Here is a 22,923-nt window from a genome sequence, read left to right as displayed (position 1 = left end):
GCAAGAGCTTACTCTAAACTTTAAGAAAGTTAGCGGGCTTCAAATCCTCCTATGTTCATTCAGTCAGTCATGGTCAGCATGAATAAAGATTAAGCCATCACTTGATGTTGAATGTTAATGATAGGCTTCAGTACAATACTTTTTTTTGGGGGGGAGGGGGGTGGGGGGTGGGGGGTGGGGATTTCTATGTGATCCTTGCCTGTAAGAGCATTGGCAGCCTTTAACTTTGATTTAAAAGTAGTATCCTAGCATAATTCAAGTCAGTGAACCACTTCATTTTTATGAGGCAAAATGTACCTGAAACTGACTCCTCTTCTTGGTGATCATGAAATTCAGAGGCAAAAGGAAAAGAAATACAGCAATCGAAGTCAAGGCAGATGGCCCAAGAAGCTGCCAGGAGAGAAAAGGAAAGAGGAGTAATTTCTGGTGATTACTAGAAATGACTGTTTTCCATTCCTCTTCACTCACCTTCCCTCTTATTAGAACTTATGCCTAACATCCCTCATGGCTAAGGTTTTACTCTAATCTTGCTTTTGCCTTTCCTGGGAATTGAGCTCCCTAAGCACTGTGCATTGTTAACTCTCCAGGCAGGGTAACGCCAGTCATCATGCTCTGCTGAATTTATTTGCTTCCCTTTTAGGAACTGGATTAGTGCTGAAAGCGATCCAGAAGCACGCTGGCAATTCAAGTAATTTCTGTTTATTCCTATCTGTTCTTGGATGTGTTAAGGAGGACATCTTTTGGCTGGCGTAAGTAAATGACCCAAAACAAAATGACATTTTGTTTAAAAAACAAACCCAAACCCTCAATAAACTACTCCTGCAGCATAAATAACCCAGCTTGTCTGAGTTTACATCAACTAGTGAGATGAAATGGTAGCCTTATACTGTGCCACGTACTTGGGACAGCTCTTGGATACCAGGGTTCATAATGACTTGCATATCAAAATAGAGAACTTGTTTCTTGTGGTTTAGTTACATCTCTCTACAGATAGCTTATGTTTACTAGAGAGGTGAGTATTGGTATACACCCAGAGATAAAGGTGCTCTCTACATAAATGGTCTATAAACACTAGCAAACAAAGTGTTAATGATACTCCAACTACATGCAGTCACATTCAGCCTGTCAGCATTGCTAGAAAAGGGATGATGATTTTTCAACATCCTATAGCATGGCTACTAATTTTCCAAGGTCATAGTATCCTGCCAGGCACAAGGCACAGTCCATCCTGGTTAGCAAAGGAAGGTCTCAAAGGCCTCTGCAAAGCTCCTGGGAATCAACTGTCTCTACAGAGCTCATACTTCCATTTGGTGTGCTGCCAAAAATAGGGACTAGGAAATAGGGCTTTATCCTGCTGAGAAAATGCCATACATTGAATTAGGGGGAAAAAAAGGATCTTATATATTATCATCCTTTATTTCTAATTCAGGTTTTTCTCTCTCCTTGCTAAACTCCTTGATACCTATGAAACTGAATGTATCCAATACTCTTTTTGAATATCATATAACTTATTCAAACTGTTTTACTTGATCTTGTGGTAATCAGGCTTCAGGATGAGGTATGTCAAGTTGGTATTTCAGTCTATTTCTGCAGCTACGCTGAGGAGCTGGAACTGGACTCTGCCTGCACTCGGCCACCACATTTTAGTTGAAAAGAGAGGTGACAGAGGAAAATCTGTGGCTGAAGTTTATCAGTCAGCTCAGAATAAACACACTCACAGTCTTTTTCCTAAAAAAGGCTGAATACTGAATGCATAGGTGAGAAGATGAAGTGAAGGATCAGGTAAGGATTCTATACCAGTAAAAATATCTTCTAAAAAGAAAAGTGAATCCACCATGTTACAGAGCTAAGAAAAATATGCCAATTTCAGGTTATTCAGACCAGCAAAGCTCTAAGCAGAATTTTGAAAGCTTCTTTTTCCTTTGATAGCTAGAATAGAAAGGGATTGATGAGTATTGTTATCATATTTTACCTGCCACAAGAAGACAAAGCAGATGACAATCCGAATAGGAGCAAGCCAGGTCCCATTAAAATAAATAATCAGATCCATTAGCTTTTGGACATCAACAGATATGAGATTAACAATTTCACCTACTGTTGCTGCTTTCCTTGATTCATTTGACATAATTAGGATCTAGACAGGGTAGAGAGGCAAAGAAAGGCATCATCAAACAACAGCTTTGGCTCAAAAATCAAACAAAAAAAGAGATGGAGAAAAATGTCAAATCCTAGGTACTGAAAACACACTGTTGCTTGGGATATGTGACTTCACTTTAGGATGAAGAATTTACCCCTTTCCCTAACCATAATCTACAGCATAAGAAAATTTTTGTTGCTCTTTTCTTTACTTGGCTTTTCCTTCAGAGGTAAGGTCTGAAAAACAAGTAGTAAAATACCTCCCACATACTGTTCAGAAATGGATATAGCACAGAATTACACCCTAAAAGTGGTTTCTAATAACATCTCCCTTGATATTAAAAACAATGTACCAACAATGTTGTAACTACTAATGAAGGACTAGGAAAAATGAAGCTGAAAAGGAAGCTACAGACTCACCTTCCTGTACACAAGCCCTGTTACTGCAGTTTTCAGTCTCAACCCCAGAACAAGACACATGTACATATATCGTTGTTCAAACAGAGTATGGAGACAAGCCAAAAGGAACATACTGAAGGCATAGAAATAACCATGCCAGCTAGGTGCTTCTGGATCTTCAATGAACTCCAGGAAAAGGCTGTAAGACAGGAGCAAAATGTTGATGAATCCCTGGAGAACTGATGAAATATCAGACACACAAAAATGCAGAAATACCAGGGATTTTTCTGTATTCTCTCTGGCTGATGTTTATCTGTAAAACAGCAGAAGAGTTGGAAAAACTACTGAGTATCCTGTGTCTTATAACATCCTGAATTTTGACATTTAGCCACTCTTGGTTTTGAAGCAATCTCTGATCTCAGCATCCTCTCAGGGGTGACCTCATTTTCAGTGCTAAGGGTGGCTCCTGAATTTCATGAATTTATCAGAAATATGCAAATTGGGAGCCATAATCTAATGAAGTCATTGACATTGCCAGAATTTTTCTTAATCTTAGTGACTAAGAAGTGATTTTTGCCCTTGAAAATACAGTGTAATGAAGATTTGTGGTGTACCAACACAATTCACAAAGCATTATGTCAACTGTCTAAAGAAGCTATTTAAGATGTGTAGGATGCATGGATGTGCTCTTTCTAATTAGTCAGGGATCACGGAGCCTTAAGACTACAGAAAGTGACTGACAGCCTGTGCAAACAATGTGATATGTAGAACCATCAAATAACTCATTCCTGTTCTAGTAGATCTGTCAAAAGGCTTAGTGCAGCCTGTCCTTTCCACTACCAGAATTCAGCAGTGGAGAAAGTGTGCACAGCTTTAGACAGTGGTTTGTTTGTTTTTTTTCTCACTGAGTTGACTGTGGGCTTAGCACAAATGATAATCCAGCTCTTTTCATCAGCAATAGGAGATTTCAAAAGATAAGTGTTTGTGTGTCCACCTGTGGATATCTCTGGAGCAAGTTTAGCTACTTCAGCAAGCGAAGAACAACCCTGGGAAAAAAGACACAGTTGTGCTTGTTGAAAGAAAACCCTGGGAGGAAGAGATATGGCAGTAAAACACAAGAAGGAATGCATAGAATGTTGTGGGTTTGTACCCAGGTGTCTGTTAGCAATTAACCCCATATCCTGTAGCTAAAGAAGTTACTTCTCATGTGTAAGCTATTTCTGTATAACAACAGAAAGGTACTGAAGCTCGACTACGGGATGTTGTGTCAGCCAGCAAGAGGGTATAAAGGCTTGCTTAGCTTTAATAAAGTTGTCTTCGATTCACCACAGTCAGAGTCCATGCCTTTTAATATGCCACATCCACTTCTGTGGGTGTTGGCTTACACATCTCTCTGTAACACAACACAACAGTCCTGTACATTTGACAGGAATACATTATAAATATGCACATACCTCAGTAACTTTGGGGTGGAGAACAAAAAGACATCACAGATAACTAAGCAGGCAGTGCTGAGAAGGAAATGTGTTCCAAACATGCTCCAAAATGCTTTCAGTAAGGGCCTGCTCTGACTGTGTTCTGATTGCAGTAGAAGCTCTGTCTCTTGAGCTTCTGATATGCCAGTTCCACTCTTCTGACCCTTTTTAAATGTAGCAGACTCCATTCTTCTAGAGAAAGAAACAATGAGAAAGTGAGCTGCAATTGGAGAAAGCTTGGAGATCTCATGCTTTAAAAAAAAATCATTAAATATCTCACACTGGGTCTCATGCCATGCTCAGTTTAAATGCTCATCAAAAAATTATCCCTCCCACAAAAAACTTAGTTTCATGCTTCCAGGAATGGAAGAATATTCTCCAGCAGATTTCAACACTTAAAAATCAGATTTTGCTCAAAGGAACTCACTCACTGAGCATTCACCCACTGAAGAGTAAAGACCCCCAAGTTTTCATAGCAGAGCGTTACTTTGACCATTTTATGTATGCAATCCTTTTCTTCTTGTTTAACAAAGAAAAAATTCAGTGCGGTTGAATCTTCCAACCATTCTCTTGTCCAGGTAGGAAGCACCTAGCACCTAGCACAGCTTATGTTCAGAGCCTGACTATGTGCTGAAGCAATCTGTCTAGTGCTTGATGGGGAATGGAGGGGATTAAAGCGTGTCCTGAGATGGGACACCAGCACCCATGAGCATATTTGTTTATATCATCTAGAGGCAAGGGAGAAACTGCCCAGCTGAGCCCAAGACACAGTCTCTAGACCAAGTACTCACTGCTGGGTTCTGCTATGACACTTCTTCCACTCTCTTTCAGCCCAGGCAACGATTTCTTCAGAGGAGTCTTCTTTCCTCACTGTCCAGAGGTCATCTACCTGTAAGGACTGCTGATGGCCTTTCCAGACAATCCTGGAGAATAGACAGACTGCTATAAGGTAAGCACAGAAGGATTTGTTGTGTATGTAATGTTTTTAAAAGAGATGGTCAAGTTACTGCACCACAGTGAGCACATAGGGACTGACTTACATAAAACACTACTTGGGACTATCCTTTCCAGGAATAACTATGAATGTTCAGGAACAGCTGTTTTGCTTCAAATTCTTATGCTATCTCTGTCAACATAATGAGGATTTGCTAGTAAGCCCTCATTTCTAGTCCATACTGGGACCTGGGTCTTGGGCAGTGGGGGACAAAGTTCAGTTTAACTTACGCTGTGACTCAGTGAAACACAGATGAGGGCTTATCACTGTGGACAGTTAGGCCTGAGGTATGTAATAATTTTACTTTTGAATGCTAAGCAGCAGGCTAGGCCAGTGTCCTCATTTGCTATTTTCCCCTTGCCCAGCATTTGTTACAGGAAGATCTGGCAGGCAGATAGGGCTGTGGTTGGCGTACAGTGATCTTATGAGGTTGCTGAGGTATATTTCAGGATTGGGAGGGCACTGGAAGGGTAGTTGGAAGGGGAAAGAAAATTATCTAGAATCATAAATTTGTGTTTTGAACTACTTTGAGAAAAGTAAGTTAAATTTTCATAATTTGACCTTGTTGCAATACCTTAAGTTCCCAGAGAAATAGTCTAAATCCTCACTGCATAAGCTAATTCAGGGGCTGAGATATTACTTATTGGCTGTCATTTACACCCTCTCTTATGCTGCTGGTTTTTTTCTGATATTCTATCAAAACCATGTCTTTTTCTGTGTTTTCTTACCCAGAGAACCACCAGTATGTGATTTTGGAAAGAAAAGAGCTGCTGGCTTCTGGACACTGATTCTGATGGGAGGAAAAACACGGGTGATATTTATATGTAGAAAAGGGCACATGTCATACGAATATAACCCCCTTCTGTGCTTCCCCAGGAAAAGCAATCAAAAAGTTACACACACCCCATTAATTGACCCTGACAGTGTAAATGTATTGTGGAGGATTAATGGGATCAGGAGACTTTGGAGACTGAGACTTTGAATAATGTTTCAGATGGAGGAACAAAGAATATCACTCTTCATACCCAAAGACACTTATTTTCTGAAGCACTGAGCTCTGCTGTATTCATACCTCAGAGTACTGCTGCACAGGAGAGCATGGGGAAGCAGCATGAGCCCTATCTACTGGTTTCAATGAACATAAACATGAGTATGGATAGAAGAGGTTGTTAGTTTTTTCAAACCATGCATAGAGAGACAGAGTATTGTTACCCCAAATTCTGCCCATTACCTTTTAAGGCTGTTGGCCTTTATACAGAATGATGCATCTTGCATCTCCCAGATACTCATGTTCCTCTGTACCCCCATAAATTTAAATTCCTGTTTGAGCAATGAAGCAATGCATTATGAAATGATACATTATACTTACAGGATTGTTGACAGCTTTAGAGAAGAAGGGAGGGTGATCAACTAGGCAGAATAACACAAGTTCTCCTAGCACCAGGCTAGCATAAATATAGGTTGTAACGTGGTAGAAACGGTCTTCCAGGAAGCCCTACAAAACAGAATACTCTTGAGAATGAGGTGAGAACCTTCATGTGAAATCAGCAGAGAAAGATGGCTTCTCCTGTTCTACCAGCCATAAGCTCTGAGTTCTGGTCCAAAGTGTGAGGTGTATTTATTTAAACTGCAGTTACGTAGAGCTACTGAAACTAGATTATCAGAAAATGCTAAATAATGGACATATTTATTATTTAGTGACGGTCTTATCATGAGGCTTCATAGCAGTCTAGTCAAGTCAGATGTCCACATTGCATCATTATTCAGGGAACTTTAGATGCTCTGAGCAATACAAGCTCCTTGCTCACCTAGTGGGATGAACTGTTGATACAGTAGAGCAGCTGCCAGTTTTTATTATAAATGGTGTGTCTAAGGGGCTCCATGAAGGGCTCTCTAATTAATTTTGTGAATGAGAAAACCCAAGGAAAAAGTCTGAGTATTTCTAGAACTGTATTTTGGTAGCAAGAAATGGCAAAGTGTTATTTCTACAAGAGGCCTGGTGCCTAAGTGTCATTCAACACAGCAGGAACAAGCAAGTTCCCAACTGTCTTTTGTTTAGTGGCCACATACTTTTTCCCTATTACTTAAACACAGAGGTAACAAATTTTTATTTGTTCCTTGTTGTGATGAAAAGGTACAACTGTTCGCCTATGGAAAATGTCCACTGACAATAAGTCTCAGATATGTAAGCCCAGCCAGCACTCCTCCACAAATAAACAGTCACCACAAATATACAAATAATAAAAATGTTTAATATATCAACATATTTATGCTGATACAAAATCTGGCATAAAACCAGTTTTTAGTTACAGAATTTATGTTCATTTTGCTCTCAGAAAACCACACGGTCTACATTGAAAGGAATAACATGGATGGAGATGGCAAAGTGTCATTAATCATCTTTCTCAGCACATACCTTAAAAGAGGAATTTGGTTCTCCACCTCACAAACAATGAGGCAAAAAGAGCCCTGTTGTTTAGAGACTTCATGTCCCTGCATATTAAAGATATTTGATTTCACTTACTCTTTTCAGGGCATGTTGGACTTTCGAACTAAGCATCACAACTGCAGCCACAAGTGAGAGCAGCCAGTAAATCAGCAGGATACCTGAAGACTGGATGCCCATCATTCTTTCCTCCTGGGTAAGGAACATGGCAAGGATCTGCGAGGAAGTACAAATTTGTCCAAATAAATAGCTGGTAATGGAGTGCCAAACATTATTATCAAATTAATGGATACAATAGAGAAAAATCAGTTAGTTTCTTGCCTAAACATTTCAAGATGCTCAGAGCTGCAGTATTGTTCCTAAAACAGTAAAAGTGAAAAGCATTATGTGCAATTTTGCACTCAAGAATGTCTTGAAAAAGGGCAGGTGATAAAACTACAAGTGGGGCAACAGGCTGGGAGAATCTAGGCTATGAAGATGCAATGACAGAAGGGGAGGATAGGCATTTAGGTTGAACAGAAATCCCATTTCATTGTTAACCATACTAACTTGCATACCATGGTTATGAGAAACTAGATCTTGTCTCATTGATGTGAGACCTCTTTCTAAACACTACTGCTGCCTTGGCTCTTGTGAGGTGTACTCTGCCTACAGGGCTCTACACCATAGCTGTTGACCCAGTGGTCTGCCCTAACTCCAAATTCCTGCTGTGTCACACAGCAGAAATGCACAAAGCGCGTCTCCAGCCTTCTACTCCCCATCAGCTTTCTTTGTGCTCATACATACTGAGAAACATGAGAAATGCAAGATCCACCCCAGGAGGGCTAAGCTGGGCCACACGCAGAAAAAACAAAGGAAGAATTACCATTGTGATTCCCACCACTGCAGGGCTAATGAGGAATGCTGGAGCCCGTGGGATTCCTTGGCTTATTTCCCACAGTATGAAGAAGACATTAGAAAAACACAGCGTTACCAGGATGAATCCAAGGACCTGGGGCAGAGACGACAAACCACACGTTGGAATGGACTGAAATGATGATGGAACGATCTACTGAACTGAATGCTCCAAGTGGCCTGGGCGGTAAGACTGGAGAGGTGGAAGAGCAGGTTTAGGATAGAGACTGTTACGGAAAGTAGTGGGGAACCGAATGGAAGTATAGGGGAGAAGATCTTATGACAGTTCTTCCCCAAACTACTTGATTTATACTGAGCTGACTTTACCTGAGTCAGTAAATGTCAAAGCAAACACAGAGATGGTTCATCAAAAAGGAGTTAATGATTTAGAAAAAATAAGTTCTGCATCAAAGCTGTGATAATATGAGGATCAAACCCCATCCTCCACCCTTACCATTTTGGTCTTGAAGATATGGGACATCCTGATATAGCCTTTGTTTGTGTGCCGAAGATACAAGTGGTAGAAAGGAAAACAGATCCAAAGATAGGCACAAGGGATCCAAGCAATGACTGTACTTTCAAAGCACCAGGTAAATCTTGGGGTGTTTGTATACCATGTCTGGTTCCAGTCCTATCACAGAATCAACACAGAAGTGAAACAGTAAAGCTAATGTATGCTGAATTTCACCAGCTAATGCAAGCTGCTAATTTTACAGCTGAGATCTGCTATAATGTTAGAGGAATTTGATTTTGGGTTTCAAATGTAAAAAAACATTTGGCGACAGAGGGGCTGCTGGAGAATAGTAAGGTGTCACGGGGGAGAGAGGGAGGGAGGGAAGGCTCAGCAGTAGCATTTTTGGGAAAATCAAAGTAGAAAGGGGGGAGGGGGGGGAAAGGTTGTAAAAGTGAAAAGATTCCAAAGAAAGGACTTAATGTACCACAACTAGAGGGGGAGAGGGGGAAAGAGAGGAAATTTGAGTTATTGAATGCTGAATGAGAAAAAGTAGTTTGGGAACGAAAAAGATTATCAGCATTTGGGAACCATCAGAATAGTCAGCAGAGAATGACGAGTGAAATGGAGATTAGGAGGAAGAAGTGTCCTACTGGATAAACTGCATTGCAACTGCATTTCCTCAGCTGTATTTATAATCCTTTTGTAGTTTTTTTTGACTGAACAAACAGTTGGATCTCATCTGTTAACACAATAATACTAAAACTACAGCAAAGTGTAGATGAACAGGCAAGGGTATTTTTTCTTCAACAGCTCGTGGAGGTGGTTCGAGTCCTTTATGTAGAGGATATGATGGAAAACAAGGCTAGGGGAAAGGAATTGCCTGATGCAAAGAGGAAGCTGGTAACGGCTCACAAATTATTATGGGAGTTTATCAACCTTGAGGATGGAAATCAATGCGTGCCTGGACTGATCGACTCATTAGAGCCCTTTCAAAGGTATTTCTATAGTGGGCCATTCAGCAGATGCTTTCTGAAGTCAATAAAGGGTCAAATTTCAATACCCTTCCCGCAGTGCAGGCGGACTGCAGGCTCCCGCGCAACTCCCATCAGATTTACTGTAACTGGCTGAAGACCTCGGCTGTTCTCTACTCCCGTGAAAAATTGTCCCTGGGAGGCAAAGTCCGTAACACCAACAACCTCTGACGGAACGACACGTCGCCGCTCAGCGTGTCATCCGCCCCACTCCAGCACCGGGTGGGCAGGGGCTGCCCGGCAGGCAGGTCCGGGGGCCCCCGGCCGGTGCCGCCCCGCTGAGCGGCCCGTCCGGCCCCACGCAGGGGGAACCCGCGCACCCCGCGGCCGGGCCCGGTCGGGGCTGACCGCCTCCGCCCTCCGCTGGCACCGCCGGCTCCTCGGGCCGGGCTGAGCTCTGAGGGGGGCTCTGAGGGGGCGGCCGGCGGCGGGACAGCTCCGCGGCTCCCGCTCACTCACTCACCCAGAGCCCGGCAGAGCCCTCCCGGGAGCCGCACAGCGTACCGCCCGCCGCCATGGCGCCTGCTGAGGGGGCGGGCGGCGCGGCTCGGCGGGGGCGTGCCGTCTCCGGTCCCGGTCCCTCCGCTCGATGCCCCGGGGCGCGCCTCAGCGGCGGCGGGGCAGGCGTCTGCTCACCGGGCGGCGGCCGAGAGCGCCGTTCCCGCCGGGCATGTGGGGGGAGGGGGCTGGCGGCAGGCCCGGGGCGCCTCGTCCCGTCCCGACTGGGAGCTCCTCGGGGACACGCTCGTTAGCGCGCCGAGGTCGAGCCCCCCGGCAGCAGGATGCGACAGGTGCCGGGGGCTGCCGCGCCTTTCCCTCGCCTCAGCCACGGCGGGCGGGCAGCGCACGGGGCGTCGTGCCTCCTGACCGGGGGGCAGCGCGGACAAGCTTGGGGTAGGCTCCAGGGACAGGCCCAGGGAGGCCCGCGAAGGGAAGGTCCCGGGGAGGGTCCCGTAGCGCTCTGCGGGGAGCTGCCGGCGGAGGCGGGGCAGCCCGCCAGGCCGGCAGGGGGCAGCAGGAGGCAGCTCCCGCCGACCCGGCCCCGCCCCTCCCGGCTCGGCGCGGCCCTTCCCTTCCGGCAGCGCGGCGTGGGGCGCTGAGTCAGGGTGGCGGCGGCGGGATGCGCCACTGGGCCCGGGCGGCGGCCGCGCTGGTCTGCGCGCTCTGCTGCGCCCTGGCGCGGGGCTCCGAGGACATCGTCGTGGGCTGCGGCGGCTTCGTCAAGTCCGACGTGGAGATCAACTACTCCCTGATCGAGGTGGGCGCCGCCGCCCCGCCCTTCCCTCCTTCCCTCCCTCCTTCCCTCCCTCCTTCCCTCCCACCTTCCCTCCCACCTTCCCTCCCTCCGCCTCGCGGCCCGGACGCCCCCCTTCCCGGTTCTCCCTCCGGCTCCGAAGGCCTGTACTGCGGGCCTGGCTGCCGGCTAGCTTAGGCCCCTCCTGCCCTGGCCGCTGCTTGAGGTGACCGTGGTTGCGGCGTGCTTTCGGCCGAAGCGGAGCTCTTATTTAAGCATTTTCTTCCGAGCCCGGGACTGAACTCTGCCGGCTTTGCCTGGCAGATTGTAGTTTTCTTGCAATAAATCACAGAATCATAGAATGGTTTGGGTTGGAATGGACCTTTAGAGGTCACCTAGTCCAGCCCCCAGCAGTGAGCAGGGACATCTTCAGCTAGGTGAGGTTGCTCAGAGCCCAGCCTTGGCCCGGTTTACCCCCTGGGACACACGGGTGCTGCTGTGTAAAAGCACTTGTTTAGAGAATGCCCGGTTCCAGCTTTGCTCAAGTTTTTAAAAATATCTTTTTGTCTTTTTTGTTTGTTTCTTTTAGGTTAAGTTATATACAAAACATGGTACTCTGAAATACCAGACAGATTGCGCTCCAAACAATGGGTATTTCATGATTCCCCTCTATGATAAGGTGAGAAACGTGAATACCAGCGCTGTCTCTTCTATGCTGGAGACAGGAGCTGCTGTCACATTAAACGTCAGAACAACACCTGCCCGTGAAGCCTGTGAATTGGGATGTAATTTAGTTTGTTTTGGGCCAAACTTTCAGCTGTTTCTTTTTGTAATGCAGCTATTTTATTTCTCAGTGCTAAGTATTATCATGAGAAAAGCCAAGTAGCTTTAGCTGCGGTGTTGTGCTTGTGTAATTTATCTGTATGACTGTAGCATTGGGAGCCTGAGTTACTGCCAGCAGCCATGTGCTAGCAGTGGTACAAATACAAAAAGTGCAGGTTCCTACAGAGTACAGCTAAAGCTTTCAGTTATCTACTGACAGAAATGAAATAAGTCTGTATGAGAATGTGTTTTGATATGACAGGATTGAAAATAACTTGAATGACTAATAACAAATATTAAAACTGTCTTAAGGAAATAATGATACAGGAAGCTCAGAATGTATCCAAAGTTTGATGTCTATATAGACTGGAAAAATGTTTACATACAAATTAAATACAAGCTGCTGTCAGATGGTCTAAGTGTTTTGCTCTTTTTAAAGAACTGGTTAACTTAGGGATCAGAAATAAATCCTTCCCTTCCAAATCTAAGAATGTAAGATGCTTTCTGATCTCAGTGATTTCATTCTTAGGTGTTTGAGCCTTTCCATGGATGAACTTCAGAACATATGTGGTGCCCACTGATTTAAAGGGGATCTCTGTGTAGATTAATACCCTTTTGATAGAGCTTTTAATAGGACTGAAATTTTGTCATGCCATGTTTGGGCAGGACAGTTGAGTAGGATCTCCTAGTGGAAGTACTAAAGACTGATTTAGGGCACATCTGTTGGGGCAAGTAGAGATAGATTTGAATGCTTTCTAACACTGAGCTGCTTGAACATGAGCCAGGTTTGGTTTGGAAGCCCTATAAACATGATGATACTTAATTTTTGCTCTTAGCTGGCTGGATGTGAGCCCAGCATCCCAACCTGTCTGGGTAGATATTGCTGCTTCTTTAAACAGAGTATCTTAGGTAGGAGGAAAGGAGAATGGGACACTTGAGTCTTGTGTTATTCTCTGTGGCATGATGCTTGTGTTCTGACTTTTTTTTAAAATTCTTTAGCTAAATTGAATTTAAATTAGTGAAGGCAGTTTTTGGTTGTTTTCTTTTTTTTTAGGGGGATTTCATTCTTAAAATTGAGCCTCCCCTAGGGTGGAGTTTTGGTAAGTGCTCGTATGTCTTCTTATAACAGTACAGTGTGTCTGCAACGTGGGACTTAACTATCTCTAACTTGGCAGTTCGCAGGGAAAATCAAGTGGTTTTCAAAAGAGAAGCCCTTTGGTATGGCTTTAATAACTAAAAAGTACTTACCATACCAGAGGAAAATAAAGGTATGAGGTAGACACTGACAAAGTAACCCATGAACTGATTTGAAGGAGTGTGGGTTTTTGACAGAAGTAACTAAAATTGGGAGGGGGAAAGAGGATTTTCAGCATCAGGATTTGTGGGTGCTTTACCATTGCTGAGGCAAGACTTCCAGAGCAATGCTTCTGTGCTTCAGTTAATGCATTTCTGTGAAAGTTTTGTAAAGCTAAAGTAGAAATTCTTCATGATTGCTTTATCTCTAACTACCATGCTGTTTTGTTGTTCTTCCCCTGCAGAACCAACCAGTGTAGACATCCATGTGGATGGCATTAATGACATTTGCACGAAGGGAGGTGATATTAACTTTGTGTTCACAGGGTTTTCTGTGAACGGAAAGGTTAGCCTCCTTTATCTTTATTTTTTGCACCTTATGTTAATTCTGCCTTCATAAAGATGTAACTTCTGCTCTGCAAGTTGCTTTTATCCACTTATACTCTGGTTTCTTTTCATTTTGACAGGTTCTCAGCAAAGGTCAGACATTAGGTCCTGCTGGAGTCCAGGTTGTACTGAGAAATGCTGGCAGTGCCGTAAACATACAAGCAACTATTACACAACCTGGAGGAAAGTGAGTGTGGGTGGTGCATACTGTTCATTTACACAAGATTCTTTCAATTCTGCCATATTGACTAGGATTGTAGTAGTTCTGAAATATTTTTTCTAACGTGTGTATAGACTCTGAATTGTTTTTTCTGTAAAGAAACATTTATGACTATTTCTGAAAAGATATAACCCCTTTCTTGCCTTACAGGTTTGCTTTCTTTAAAGTGCTTCCTGGTGAATATGAAATCTTTGCATCTCATCCTACCTGGTTGTTGAAAGAGGTGAGAACCTACAAAAGTTCTGGTTTGCTTGCTTAGTGAGGGCAGATCTGCTAGACCTTGTCTTGATCGACTAGTGTGAAAAAGGGGTTTTGTGAGTGGACAAGGTTACTGGAGTTTTCATAAACTTAGTTTAGATAGTCAAGAAACTGCCTTGTGCAGGCCCAGTTTGGAGACAGCGGAGCCAGACAAGGAATGACTGGCAAATGAGCTCTTGCTTTTGGTCTTCTAATCCTGTACATTTTGCAGGAGCTTGAATATAATAGCAGATGCTCTAATCCTTCCCTCCCAGACTGCTTGCTTTTTGAGGAGCTCTGAGATCCTGACCAATTCCTAAATCAGTGAAACAGGAAAAATACTGTTTTGCTAAGTATCCTTGCTTTAGTATCTTTGTGTTTTGAATAGCCCGTGGACTGTCTTTGAGCACTGCTGCTCTGGCTTCTGTTTTTCTGTTGTTGAGTATACAGCTTCTGATCGTTATTTAGGTGCTGCAAATGAGATCTAATGCCTACTTTTGATGACGATGTATGTGTTCCTGTATTTCAGTCAAACACAGTGGTGCGGGTGACGAGTTCTAATGCTTATGCTGCTAGCCCTCTGATTGTTGCCGGCTACAATGTTTCTGGGTCAGTAAGGAGTGATGGAGAACCAATGAAAGGGGTCATGTTTCTCCTTTTCTCCTCTTCAGTCACTAAAGAGGTAATGGTGTATCAGTACCTTTTCAATATGAGTATGGACGTAAATAAGAAGCAGCTAAAAAGCCTCTAGATTCATATTGCTCTGTTACTTGTCTCTGTCCTTCATTGAGCTTGGCTTATAGAAAACATAAACTGCAGAACTCCTCAAGCTGTATTTTTTGGGGTTTTTTTTTTTTGGTTGAGGTTGAGTTTGGCTTTTTTTTTCAACACAGCCCTTGTAGTACAATATTTGTGTACATGCTGAGTTTTCACATGACCTCCATGTGATTACTCAGATGTGAAACACAATATGTGATTGTGGTAATCACAAAGTGTGTGAACTGTAAACAAATCTGTTTAAATGTTGGCAAAATTAAGCTCTTACTGTTTTCAAACAACCGTGTTCCTCAACAAGGGGGCTGTTCAGGGACATGGAGGACTAAAGACCTGAACTGAAGCAAGCAGCAAGTGCAAAATACAATATGGTTCACAGCATGTTATTGATCTGATTATTCTCTGTGGGTCAGCAGGGTTAAGGGATACAGTTTTTAAGACAATATTTTTCCAGTTGTACCTTTTTGCATGTTAATATTTGGCTAGTAAATATATTCCCTCATGAGGATGACACTCCTCCATGGTGAAAGACCAGCTTCTGGCACAAAACACAAGAAGTTGCCAGGCAAATCCTGAAATTCACTGTACAGTAGCTGTAATTTGTCTTCAGCATGAGGTCTTCATTGCTCTTTGCTTTTTTCACGTGAAGACAGAGTTCAACAGCTTCTACTGCCACCCTAAAAGTGTGTTATGAAATGAGCATGAAACATTTGGTGAGGTACTGGGATTTGTTGTGTAGAGTACAGCTCTGTTGTGTAAAGGTAACCTTATCTGCAGAACTGAAGCCAATTAATGTTAAGACATGCAGAGTATTGGGGGATATTGAATTTCCCAGTTTTCTGTCCCTGTTACCAAAAAGTTGATTATTGATTGTTTTTTCCTCTTTTAGCTATACATGAATTGTAAGCCATGCTATCAAACTTGTCCTCTAAAATGGTTTTGTACTTCCCCTCCTTCGTTCACAGTAGAGTATTTTGAATCCTCCTACACCCTCCTGAAATTATTTTCTGTGTTCTCCCATGGGAAAAAAGTTGTGTTGCATTTATTGCTGCAGGATGTTGTGGGCTGCAATGTTTCTCCTGTGGATGGATTCCAGTCAAGAGATGAGTCTCTATCCTACTTGTGCAATGTTGTATCAAAAGAAGATGGGTCTTTCAGCTTTCTTTCTCTGCCGAGTGGTGAATACACCGTGGTAAGTAGCTAGAAAGTTCACTGCTTGTTTACCCATTGGCTTGTTAACTTGCATGTTCTAAACTAGATCATGCATAACTTTGTAGCTGTTAAAACAGAAATAGTTGAAATATTTTGAATTGGATGAAATAATCGGAATAGGAACCTCCATCCTAACGTATATGACAGTGAAGTAAGTTGCTGTGATAGCGCTCTGTGGTGTAGTTTCTGAGGAAGGACTTACTTGCAAATCAGGCTCTGAATTACCTGAATACACTGACCAGTCACAGAACCACACCTAGAGGTGGCTGAGAGACTGAAAGTTTCAGTTGACTGCAGCCACCTCATGTCCTTTAAGTTCTCTGTTTTCTTTATTGCCCATTCTCTTTATTATCTCTGGGTAGTGTAGGAGCATGGTTGTCTGTGCACTGCTTAGAATTGTTCTGCATTCTCAGTCTGCATGATCTAGAAGTGGGATTCAAACTTCTCTGGTTCCTCTAACCCTTCTAGCAAGTCTCCTATCTGCAAGCTCTTGCACATCTAAGTACCTTTGCGGTTTTCTGAGTAGAGCGTTACTTTTCTGTCTCTTTGGAAACCATATGAGATTATCCATCAGTCTTGAAATACTGCCTTTATTCTTGTCATCAGCCCTCTGAGTTACTACTTCTGGGAAGTTTGCAGCCCATTCAATCCTTCATAGCGGTGTCTGATGGTAATAAGGACATGGAAACAGGTAAACAATTCTGTTGTCACAGCTTCTTAGGAGTCAAAACGTTATGGCTTCTTTCAGATACCATTCTACAGGGGAGAGAGAATTACCTTTGATGTTGCCCCATCTAGATTGGACTTCCTTGTAGCGCATGACAGTTTACAAATTGAGGTAAGTCATTCAGAGGAAATAGTCTTTGTGCCGTTCATTCTGTAAAAGTATAATTGATTTTAGCAGAAGGCAGGTGTATTATAGAAAAACTTCTTTGTAAGACATTTGTTACGTGTGCCATCTTGCACAGCAGGTAGAAGACAATATCTGGCATCATGCTGTATTTCTACGTTTCATTCCCTTTTACAATGAAGAAACAAAACGGAAAAGCTATCTACTGTATTCACTTTCATGTGCACATTGCAGACCGGCAATAATCTTTCAAGTTGCTTAAATTTACTCATTCAGATTGTCAGATCTCTGGAGAAGAGCCTGTAAATTTGTATGGTTTGCAGAGTGCCTTGTGTAATGGCGTTATGATCTTTGACTTGGGCCTTCTGAACTGTACTAATGCAGATAAATTGAGAATCTGTTCTTGTACTTAGGGGAACAGTATACCTGGAGATTGATATGTACTTTCATTGTGATTATCCTGGTAAATTTTCTTCTTAAAGCTGGAAATCAATTTCCTTTATATGTGTGTGTGAGGAACACAGTCCGCGTTGATTGCTATAGGTGCATGTTTGCTTTTATTGAGTAAAGATTAATGTTAACTTTTTTCCTATTTCAGCCTGTTTTCCATGTGATGGGTTTCTCTGTCACAGGCAGGGTGTTGAATGGTCCTGAAGGAGAAGGAGTTGGTGATGCCACTGTGACTCTGAACAATCAGATTAAAGGTATACAGTGATCTTGGTCTTTGCTACAGGGAAGCCTGTATTAAGCTTACATACAGGATTAGTGTATGAGATGGAGTTAAGCCTTCAGGATAATACACTACTTCTGTTGCAGTTTATTTGAAATATTAAACTGGCTTTCATGCAGTTCATTAATTTCCCATTTTCTGGCTCAGGAGAGAGTAGGAGGTGTTAATTTGTTTTGCTGTAAAAATTTCTTATATTTTCTTTTAACTATATGCTAGATTGTACTTTGAAATACAGAAATGAAGGTTGGTCTAGTAAAAAAGCGTAATAGTGTTTCTTTGTTGTGCAATGTAAATTAGAAATAGCCTAAAGCAATATGTTTCCTTTAGCTTTTTTGATGTATAAGGGTAGACAGTCAAGACATGCTGTGCTTTTTAACTCATCTCTTTATTTGTTACAGTAAAAACAAAAGCTGATGGCTCTTTCCGCCTTGAGAACATAACAACAGGTACATACACAATTCATGCCAGGAAAGAGCATCTCTTCTTTGATACTATTACAGTGAAGATTGCACCAAATACTCCTCAGCTAGCGAACATCATTGCAACAGGGTAAGTACTGGTGTCATGATGAAAGCATGATTCGATACGTGGACAAGGTTTCGAAAGTGGGTGGTCCTTTCCCATGTTATGCCCAGACTTGCATACTGTTGTCAGGGGCTAAATACTGCTTGAGAAATTAAAGGTAAATAGGACAGCCTGAGAGCAGGGTGATGTTTTGCCCACGGTATTTTGCTCAATACTAGTTAAGGCTTAAAGCACCCTCTTAATAACCTCTCCTTTGCAAATGAAGATGCTATGACATGGGTATGTTGAGCAATTATAGAACTGTACATGAACCAAGAAAGGAACAGAGGGGCTTTCTGGCACTGATTCTGCACTTCAGATAGCCTCCTTCTGTGCCGGAGTGGAGTTACATAACTGTCTGGTGCAGTGGTGTACCAAACCTCAACACTTTATTACTTACAACTCTCAAGGTCATAGTTGTCTTATATATGTATACATAGTCTTGTTTGTGATTCTTTGACTGCTGGGCATATATAACGATATATGTATAATGATAACAGGATGATTTTGGGAGTGTAAGGCAGTGGTACGAGATAAAGTGAGAGATGAGAAAGACAAAAGGGGCATGGTTCTCTGTCCAGGAGCTTCTCTGGGAGGAGAAGATAGTGGCAACCTTCTGGAGAAGTGAAAACTAGGAATTTACTGAGGCAAATGGCAACTTAGCTCATGCAGACTTGGCTAGCTAATTAGGAAAAAAAGAAACCCTCCATGCTGTTAAATGATCAGTTACCTTTTTTCGGTCACTAAATATGTTGTATTGTTGAAGGTGAAAAGTAAAACTTAACAGCTTCTGATTTGTCACCTTGTCTTGTGTTTTCGCAAATGTAGGTGTACTAGGGTTGCGTTCAAGTGAATTATTTGAGGTCTTTGACACAAACCATTTCAAACCGTTTAAAACCTGATGGATGGCACTCCTCAGTCAATTGCCTGCCTAGCTGAAAAAAAAGAATAGAAAAGAGGCTTGAAGTGATGGGGTTGGTGTGGGGGAAGTGTGAAGCAAGTTGCTTGCAAATAAAAACATAACATAACATTAATATCATGGTGACTTCATTGTAAAAGAAAATATCCCATTAATGGTCCATGAGTTTGCACTTGCTCACCTGTGTTCGCTTATAGTATCTTTTTGAAATGAACACTCTTTCAGGAGAAATCCATTCCAATTCATGTGTTAGTACCTCACCATAATGCGGTATACTTTTTAAGGAAGTTTTAAAACAGGCATTTTTTAATGAGCTTTGCCAAATCAAGGTGTTTATTCTGATGGTTTTTATTTAACAGGTTCAGTGTGTGTGGCCAGATCTCAGTAACTCGTTTCCCTGACACAGTCAAACAGATCAGTAAATACAAGGTAACCATGATGCCTCAAGACAAGGACAAAGCATCACTGGTTACAACAGAAACTGACCCTCATGGGGCATTTTGTTTTAAGGCAAAATCGGGTACATACAATGTTCAGGTAAGAATGAGCTGCTGTTTCTTCGTTGTAGAACTGTCATGAGGTTTTAGGTTTTAAACATTTCTAAAGTTTGAGATTTTCCTGGTCCTGTTCTCCTATTTGTAGTATTTAAACAATGACAGTGATTTGCTGCTTTATTGTTGTTTTTTCCTTAATATACTGAGATTCCCACGCTCCTTATTCTTTCTGATTGTTAAAAGGATCACTTCTTATCTTAATATATCATCCTGTGAGTAAGACAAGTAATGTGTACCTTTCTCAGGTGTGTAAATGGTTCCTGAGATTATAGGTCACAGCAGAACCTGTAGCACAACTGCCATGAATTTTGCATTGTGGGAGATAGTCCAGGCTGGAAGATAAGAAAGTGCATGGTTATAAGGCCTCTAACTGTCCTTATAGATAATGAAATAGCCTGCTGTAGAAGCAGCAGTACATCCTGAAGTGAAATTCACTCAGACTTCTGAAACTGAGCCATTTTGAGGATTTTTAGCTCAGTTTTATTGCAGTTCTTTGGAGGATTTTTAAAACAGAATTTTGAAAAGCATATTTGGGAGGCTGGTTTTGCTTTGCCTGCGATTTAGGGTAAATTTCCATCTTCTAATTTCTGATAAGTGGGTTGAAATCAGCAGAGTGGGTGCATTTGTCCGGTATTTAAAAGCTGGTGATATCTTGATGTCATATACTTTACAGGTAATTATTCCAGAGGCTGAGTCCAGAGCAGGATTGGCTTTGAAACCCAAAATGTTCCCTGTTACTGTTATAGACAGACCAGTAATGGACGTGACCTTCACTCAGTTTTTGGCATCCGTCTCGGGGAAGATTTCTTGTTTAGGTAAGCTAATTTTGAAAGTAAAGTGGAAATGAGAACAGAGAGCTTGAGCACTGCGTGTGTGAATTTGTACTGTTTGGATCAAGACACTTGCTGTGGTTAGCTCCATCATCATCTAAGTAAAATAACTTCAAGCACGTAGGTAAAGTGGCTCTTTTTTGGGAGATCTTACAGACTCATAAGGTACCTTAATAAAGTCTGGAGTAAAGCTATGTACCTATTTTTAACACTTGCTAGAAATAAGCAAGTATTCTGTCCTCAGGAAGGAATTCTGACCTGTTTGCCTTCCTCAGAAGATGGGTAAGTTCTGGGAGGAAATGCTCCTGGCCGACACTAGAGAAATACTGGAGGCAAAAGAGACTTTTTTTTTCTTTTTTAAAAAAAGGCAGTGCATGTAAAAGCCTGCAGGATAGAGGCTCAGGCTGTTACAGAAGCTTGCAATCTCTGTTTCCTTTCATAAGCTCCTCTGTTCTCTTTCATAGCTTTTTGCCTTTATTTTAGTCTAAGGTCCTCTCTCCTGCTATTTTCCTTGATTACCCACTGATTTCAGCAGATGGTGATTGGAGCTTGACTTTTGTAATTTTTATCCCTTCCTTTTTCCTCTCTGAATCCTCTCTGCACTTCATGTTCTGTCTCTCAGGTGTTCACTGGACACTGTAGTGTCTGCAGAGCAAGGTGGACTCAGGGATTTAATGTTGGCCTCCGGTTGTTACTTGCCATTAGATAAAAGAATATGATTAACAGTCTCACACTTCCTAAAGAGTGCCAAAAAGCACTGGTAAACATGTGCTTAAGAAGAAAGAGTTTTAATTAGAAATGTTCTCTACTGGAAGAGAGTAATCATTTTAATGTTATTACACATGAAGCATGCTTTGAGTGGGGGTTTTGGAGGCAAAGCTGGCAATCCAGAATGCAGTCTCATTTTCTACTGTCTTTTCTGCACAGATGCTTGTGGTGATCTGATGGTGACATTACAGTCTGTGAGCCGCCAGGGTGAAAAACGCAACCTGCAGCTCTCTGGAAACACGGACTCGGTGCCCTTCACATTTGAAAGTGTGCTACCTGGCAAGTACAAAGGTAGGATTATGGGGAACTGCTTCAACTGTTACCTTAGTAGCTAAATTTGTGACTTAATCTGTATGCTTCTGTTCTTAGGGATACTGTTTACAGTATGCCCAACATTGAACTAGTTCGGAAACTTGAGAGAATCTGGAAAAATACTATATAACAGTGCATCAAACTTTCTTAGGATTCTTGTATATTTAGCCCTTTTGTCAGCTTGCAGATAACTGCTCCCCTGAGTTTAGGGTCTACATGGCTGGTGTGAGGAAAAAGGGTTTCATCATGAACTGACTTGTCCCAGGCCTAAGAACAGAGGCACACCCTAGTTCTGCTTCCAGACTGCCTCTTCTAAGAGCAATACGTGTTTTGGCCAGCCTGCCTTGGCCTGCTATGAAAATAATTTTTTTTTTTCCCATGGAAAGGTGTAGAAGGAGTATATGCAGATCACTCTTTCTATACATGAGTCAGAACATAATTCTGCCAAGTGAAATTGGAGTTAGGTTCTGATGTCCTTTAGGCTTGACTAGCTCAGTGGTAGTGCACGTTGCAGAATGTTCCAGGGTGACCAGATTTCATGATTCCTTTTTATAATAGCTTTTCTGTTATGAGATGTGCTGGATTTCTGGTGATGCTGCAGTGCTGTGAGCCAGGCCTGTTACTACAGTCATTGTTACATATCTGTCTTTGAAGGTAGAGCAATACGAGCTTTTTATACCACAAAACCTGCTCTTATTCACAAAGTTTCACATTACTAAAATGCTTTGTGTGGTGTGTATTCTAGTGAGCATTGTACACGAAGACTGGTGCTGGAAGAATAAATCATTGGAGTTGGAAGTGATGGAGGAAGATGTTTTGGGAGTAGAATTCAGGCAGACTGGATATATGCTGAGGTGTTCTCTTTCTCATGCAATTACACTGGTATGTAGGTAACAAACATCCTTGTGTTTTTTTTTTTAATGAACTTGTGTAGGTGGGTTGGATTATGCTTGGAATCAAGGCTTTCTCATGTCTCTAGGGAGTCATATAGCACAGCAATACTGATGTTTAGAGTGCTTTCAGATTTGTCTGTCAGGTTTGGTAAAATGGTCTTGTGTTCCTAGCTGCTATAAAAGAGAAGCATTAATGTGTCTTTAGGCAAATACCGTTTTCATTTTGTTGTTTGGTAGTTACTAATAATGAATTGTGTTGTGGCTTTGCAGGAATTTTACCAGGATGGAAATGGACCAGAGAATGTTGGTGTTTATAACCTGTCCAAAGGAGTTAATAGATTCTGTCTTTCAAAGCCAGGTAACAGCTCTAAAATGTTCATTTTAAAAATGAAAAAGAACTGGTCAACTAATACTGCTGAGAATTTTAAAAAAAAAACAAAACCCAAACAAACCAAAAACCCCAACTCTACCAAAAAACCACTCAAAAAACCCCCA

General features: G+C 42.2%; 2 protein-coding genes and 1 long non-coding RNA gene across 11 annotated transcripts in view; 2 read left to right on the top strand and 1 right to left on the bottom strand.

Annotated features, from left to right (window-relative positions):
• ABCC6 (ATP binding cassette subfamily C member 6) overlaps window positions 1-10,810 on the bottom strand; it is a 35,870-nt gene extending 25,060 nt beyond the window's left edge. For 5 of the 9 annotated variants that reach the window (XM_064461823.1, XM_064461826.1, XM_064461825.1 and 2 more), the window contains exons 1-11: window positions 10,293-10,430; window positions 8,799-8,975; window positions 8,316-8,441; window positions 7,529-7,666; window positions 6,374-6,499; window positions 5,733-5,794; window positions 4,802-4,933; window positions 3,990-4,202; window positions 2,557-2,734; window positions 1,973-2,134; window positions 298-390 (exon numbers count right to left, since the gene is read on the bottom strand). In XM_064461823.1, coding sequence (XP_064317893.1) covers window positions 298-390; window positions 1,973-2,134; window positions 2,557-2,734; window positions 3,990-4,202; window positions 4,802-4,933; window positions 5,733-5,794; window positions 6,374-6,499; window positions 7,529-7,666; window positions 8,316-8,441; window positions 8,799-8,975; window positions 10,293-10,346 — 1,461 coding nt within the window. In that variant the 5' untranslated portion in view covers window positions 10,347-10,430. Of the gene's footprint in view, window positions 1-297; window positions 391-1,972; window positions 2,135-2,556; window positions 2,735-3,989; window positions 4,203-4,801; window positions 4,934-5,732; window positions 5,795-6,373; window positions 6,500-7,528; window positions 7,667-8,315; window positions 8,442-8,798; window positions 8,976-10,292; window positions 10,431-10,465 lie in introns of those variants that run through there. The other 4 variants (XM_064461824.1, XM_064461827.1, XM_064461829.1 and 1 more) reach the window with 4 other exon arrangements.
• Window positions 7,541-9,961, top strand: LOC135315196 (uncharacterized). The gene is made up of 3 exons (XR_010374638.1): window positions 7,541-7,646; window positions 8,339-8,531; window positions 9,609-9,961. It is a non-coding gene; the product is annotated as an uncharacterized LOC135315196 (long non-coding RNA).
• Window positions 10,811-10,861: 51 nt separating the features above from the next.
• The window catches only part of LOC104048500 (BOS complex subunit NOMO1), a 29,322-nt gene continuing 17,260 nt past the window's right edge, over window positions 10,862-22,923 (top strand). Inside the window, exons 1-16 of the mRNA XM_064461833.1 lie at window positions 10,862-11,087; window positions 11,653-11,742; window positions 12,940-12,985; window positions 13,424-13,524; window positions 13,646-13,752; window positions 13,936-14,008; window positions 14,552-14,704; window positions 15,851-15,988; window positions 16,757-16,846; window positions 17,457-17,562; window positions 17,987-18,137; window positions 19,431-19,608; window positions 20,299-20,440; window positions 21,383-21,514; window positions 22,281-22,417; window positions 22,699-22,786. Coding sequence (XP_064317903.1) covers window positions 10,950-11,087; window positions 11,653-11,742; window positions 12,940-12,985; window positions 13,424-13,524; window positions 13,646-13,752; window positions 13,936-14,008; window positions 14,552-14,704; window positions 15,851-15,988; window positions 16,757-16,846; window positions 17,457-17,562; window positions 17,987-18,137; window positions 19,431-19,608; window positions 20,299-20,440; window positions 21,383-21,514; window positions 22,281-22,417; window positions 22,699-22,786 — 1,870 coding nt within the window. The 5' untranslated portion in view covers window positions 10,862-10,949. The remainder of the gene's footprint in view (window positions 11,088-11,652; window positions 11,743-12,939; window positions 12,986-13,423; window positions 13,525-13,645; window positions 13,753-13,935; window positions 14,009-14,551; window positions 14,705-15,850; window positions 15,989-16,756; window positions 16,847-17,456; window positions 17,563-17,986; window positions 18,138-19,430; window positions 19,609-20,298; window positions 20,441-21,382; window positions 21,515-22,280; window positions 22,418-22,698; window positions 22,787-22,923) is intronic.

The sequence above is a fragment of the Phalacrocorax carbo genome, chromosome 10 (genome assembly GCF_963921805.1).
Source record: "Phalacrocorax carbo chromosome 10, bPhaCar2.1, whole genome shotgun sequence".
Lineage (NCBI taxonomy): Eukaryota > Metazoa > Chordata > Aves > Suliformes > Phalacrocoracidae > Phalacrocorax > Phalacrocorax carbo.
This window is presented reverse-complemented; position numbering and strand designations above follow the sequence as displayed.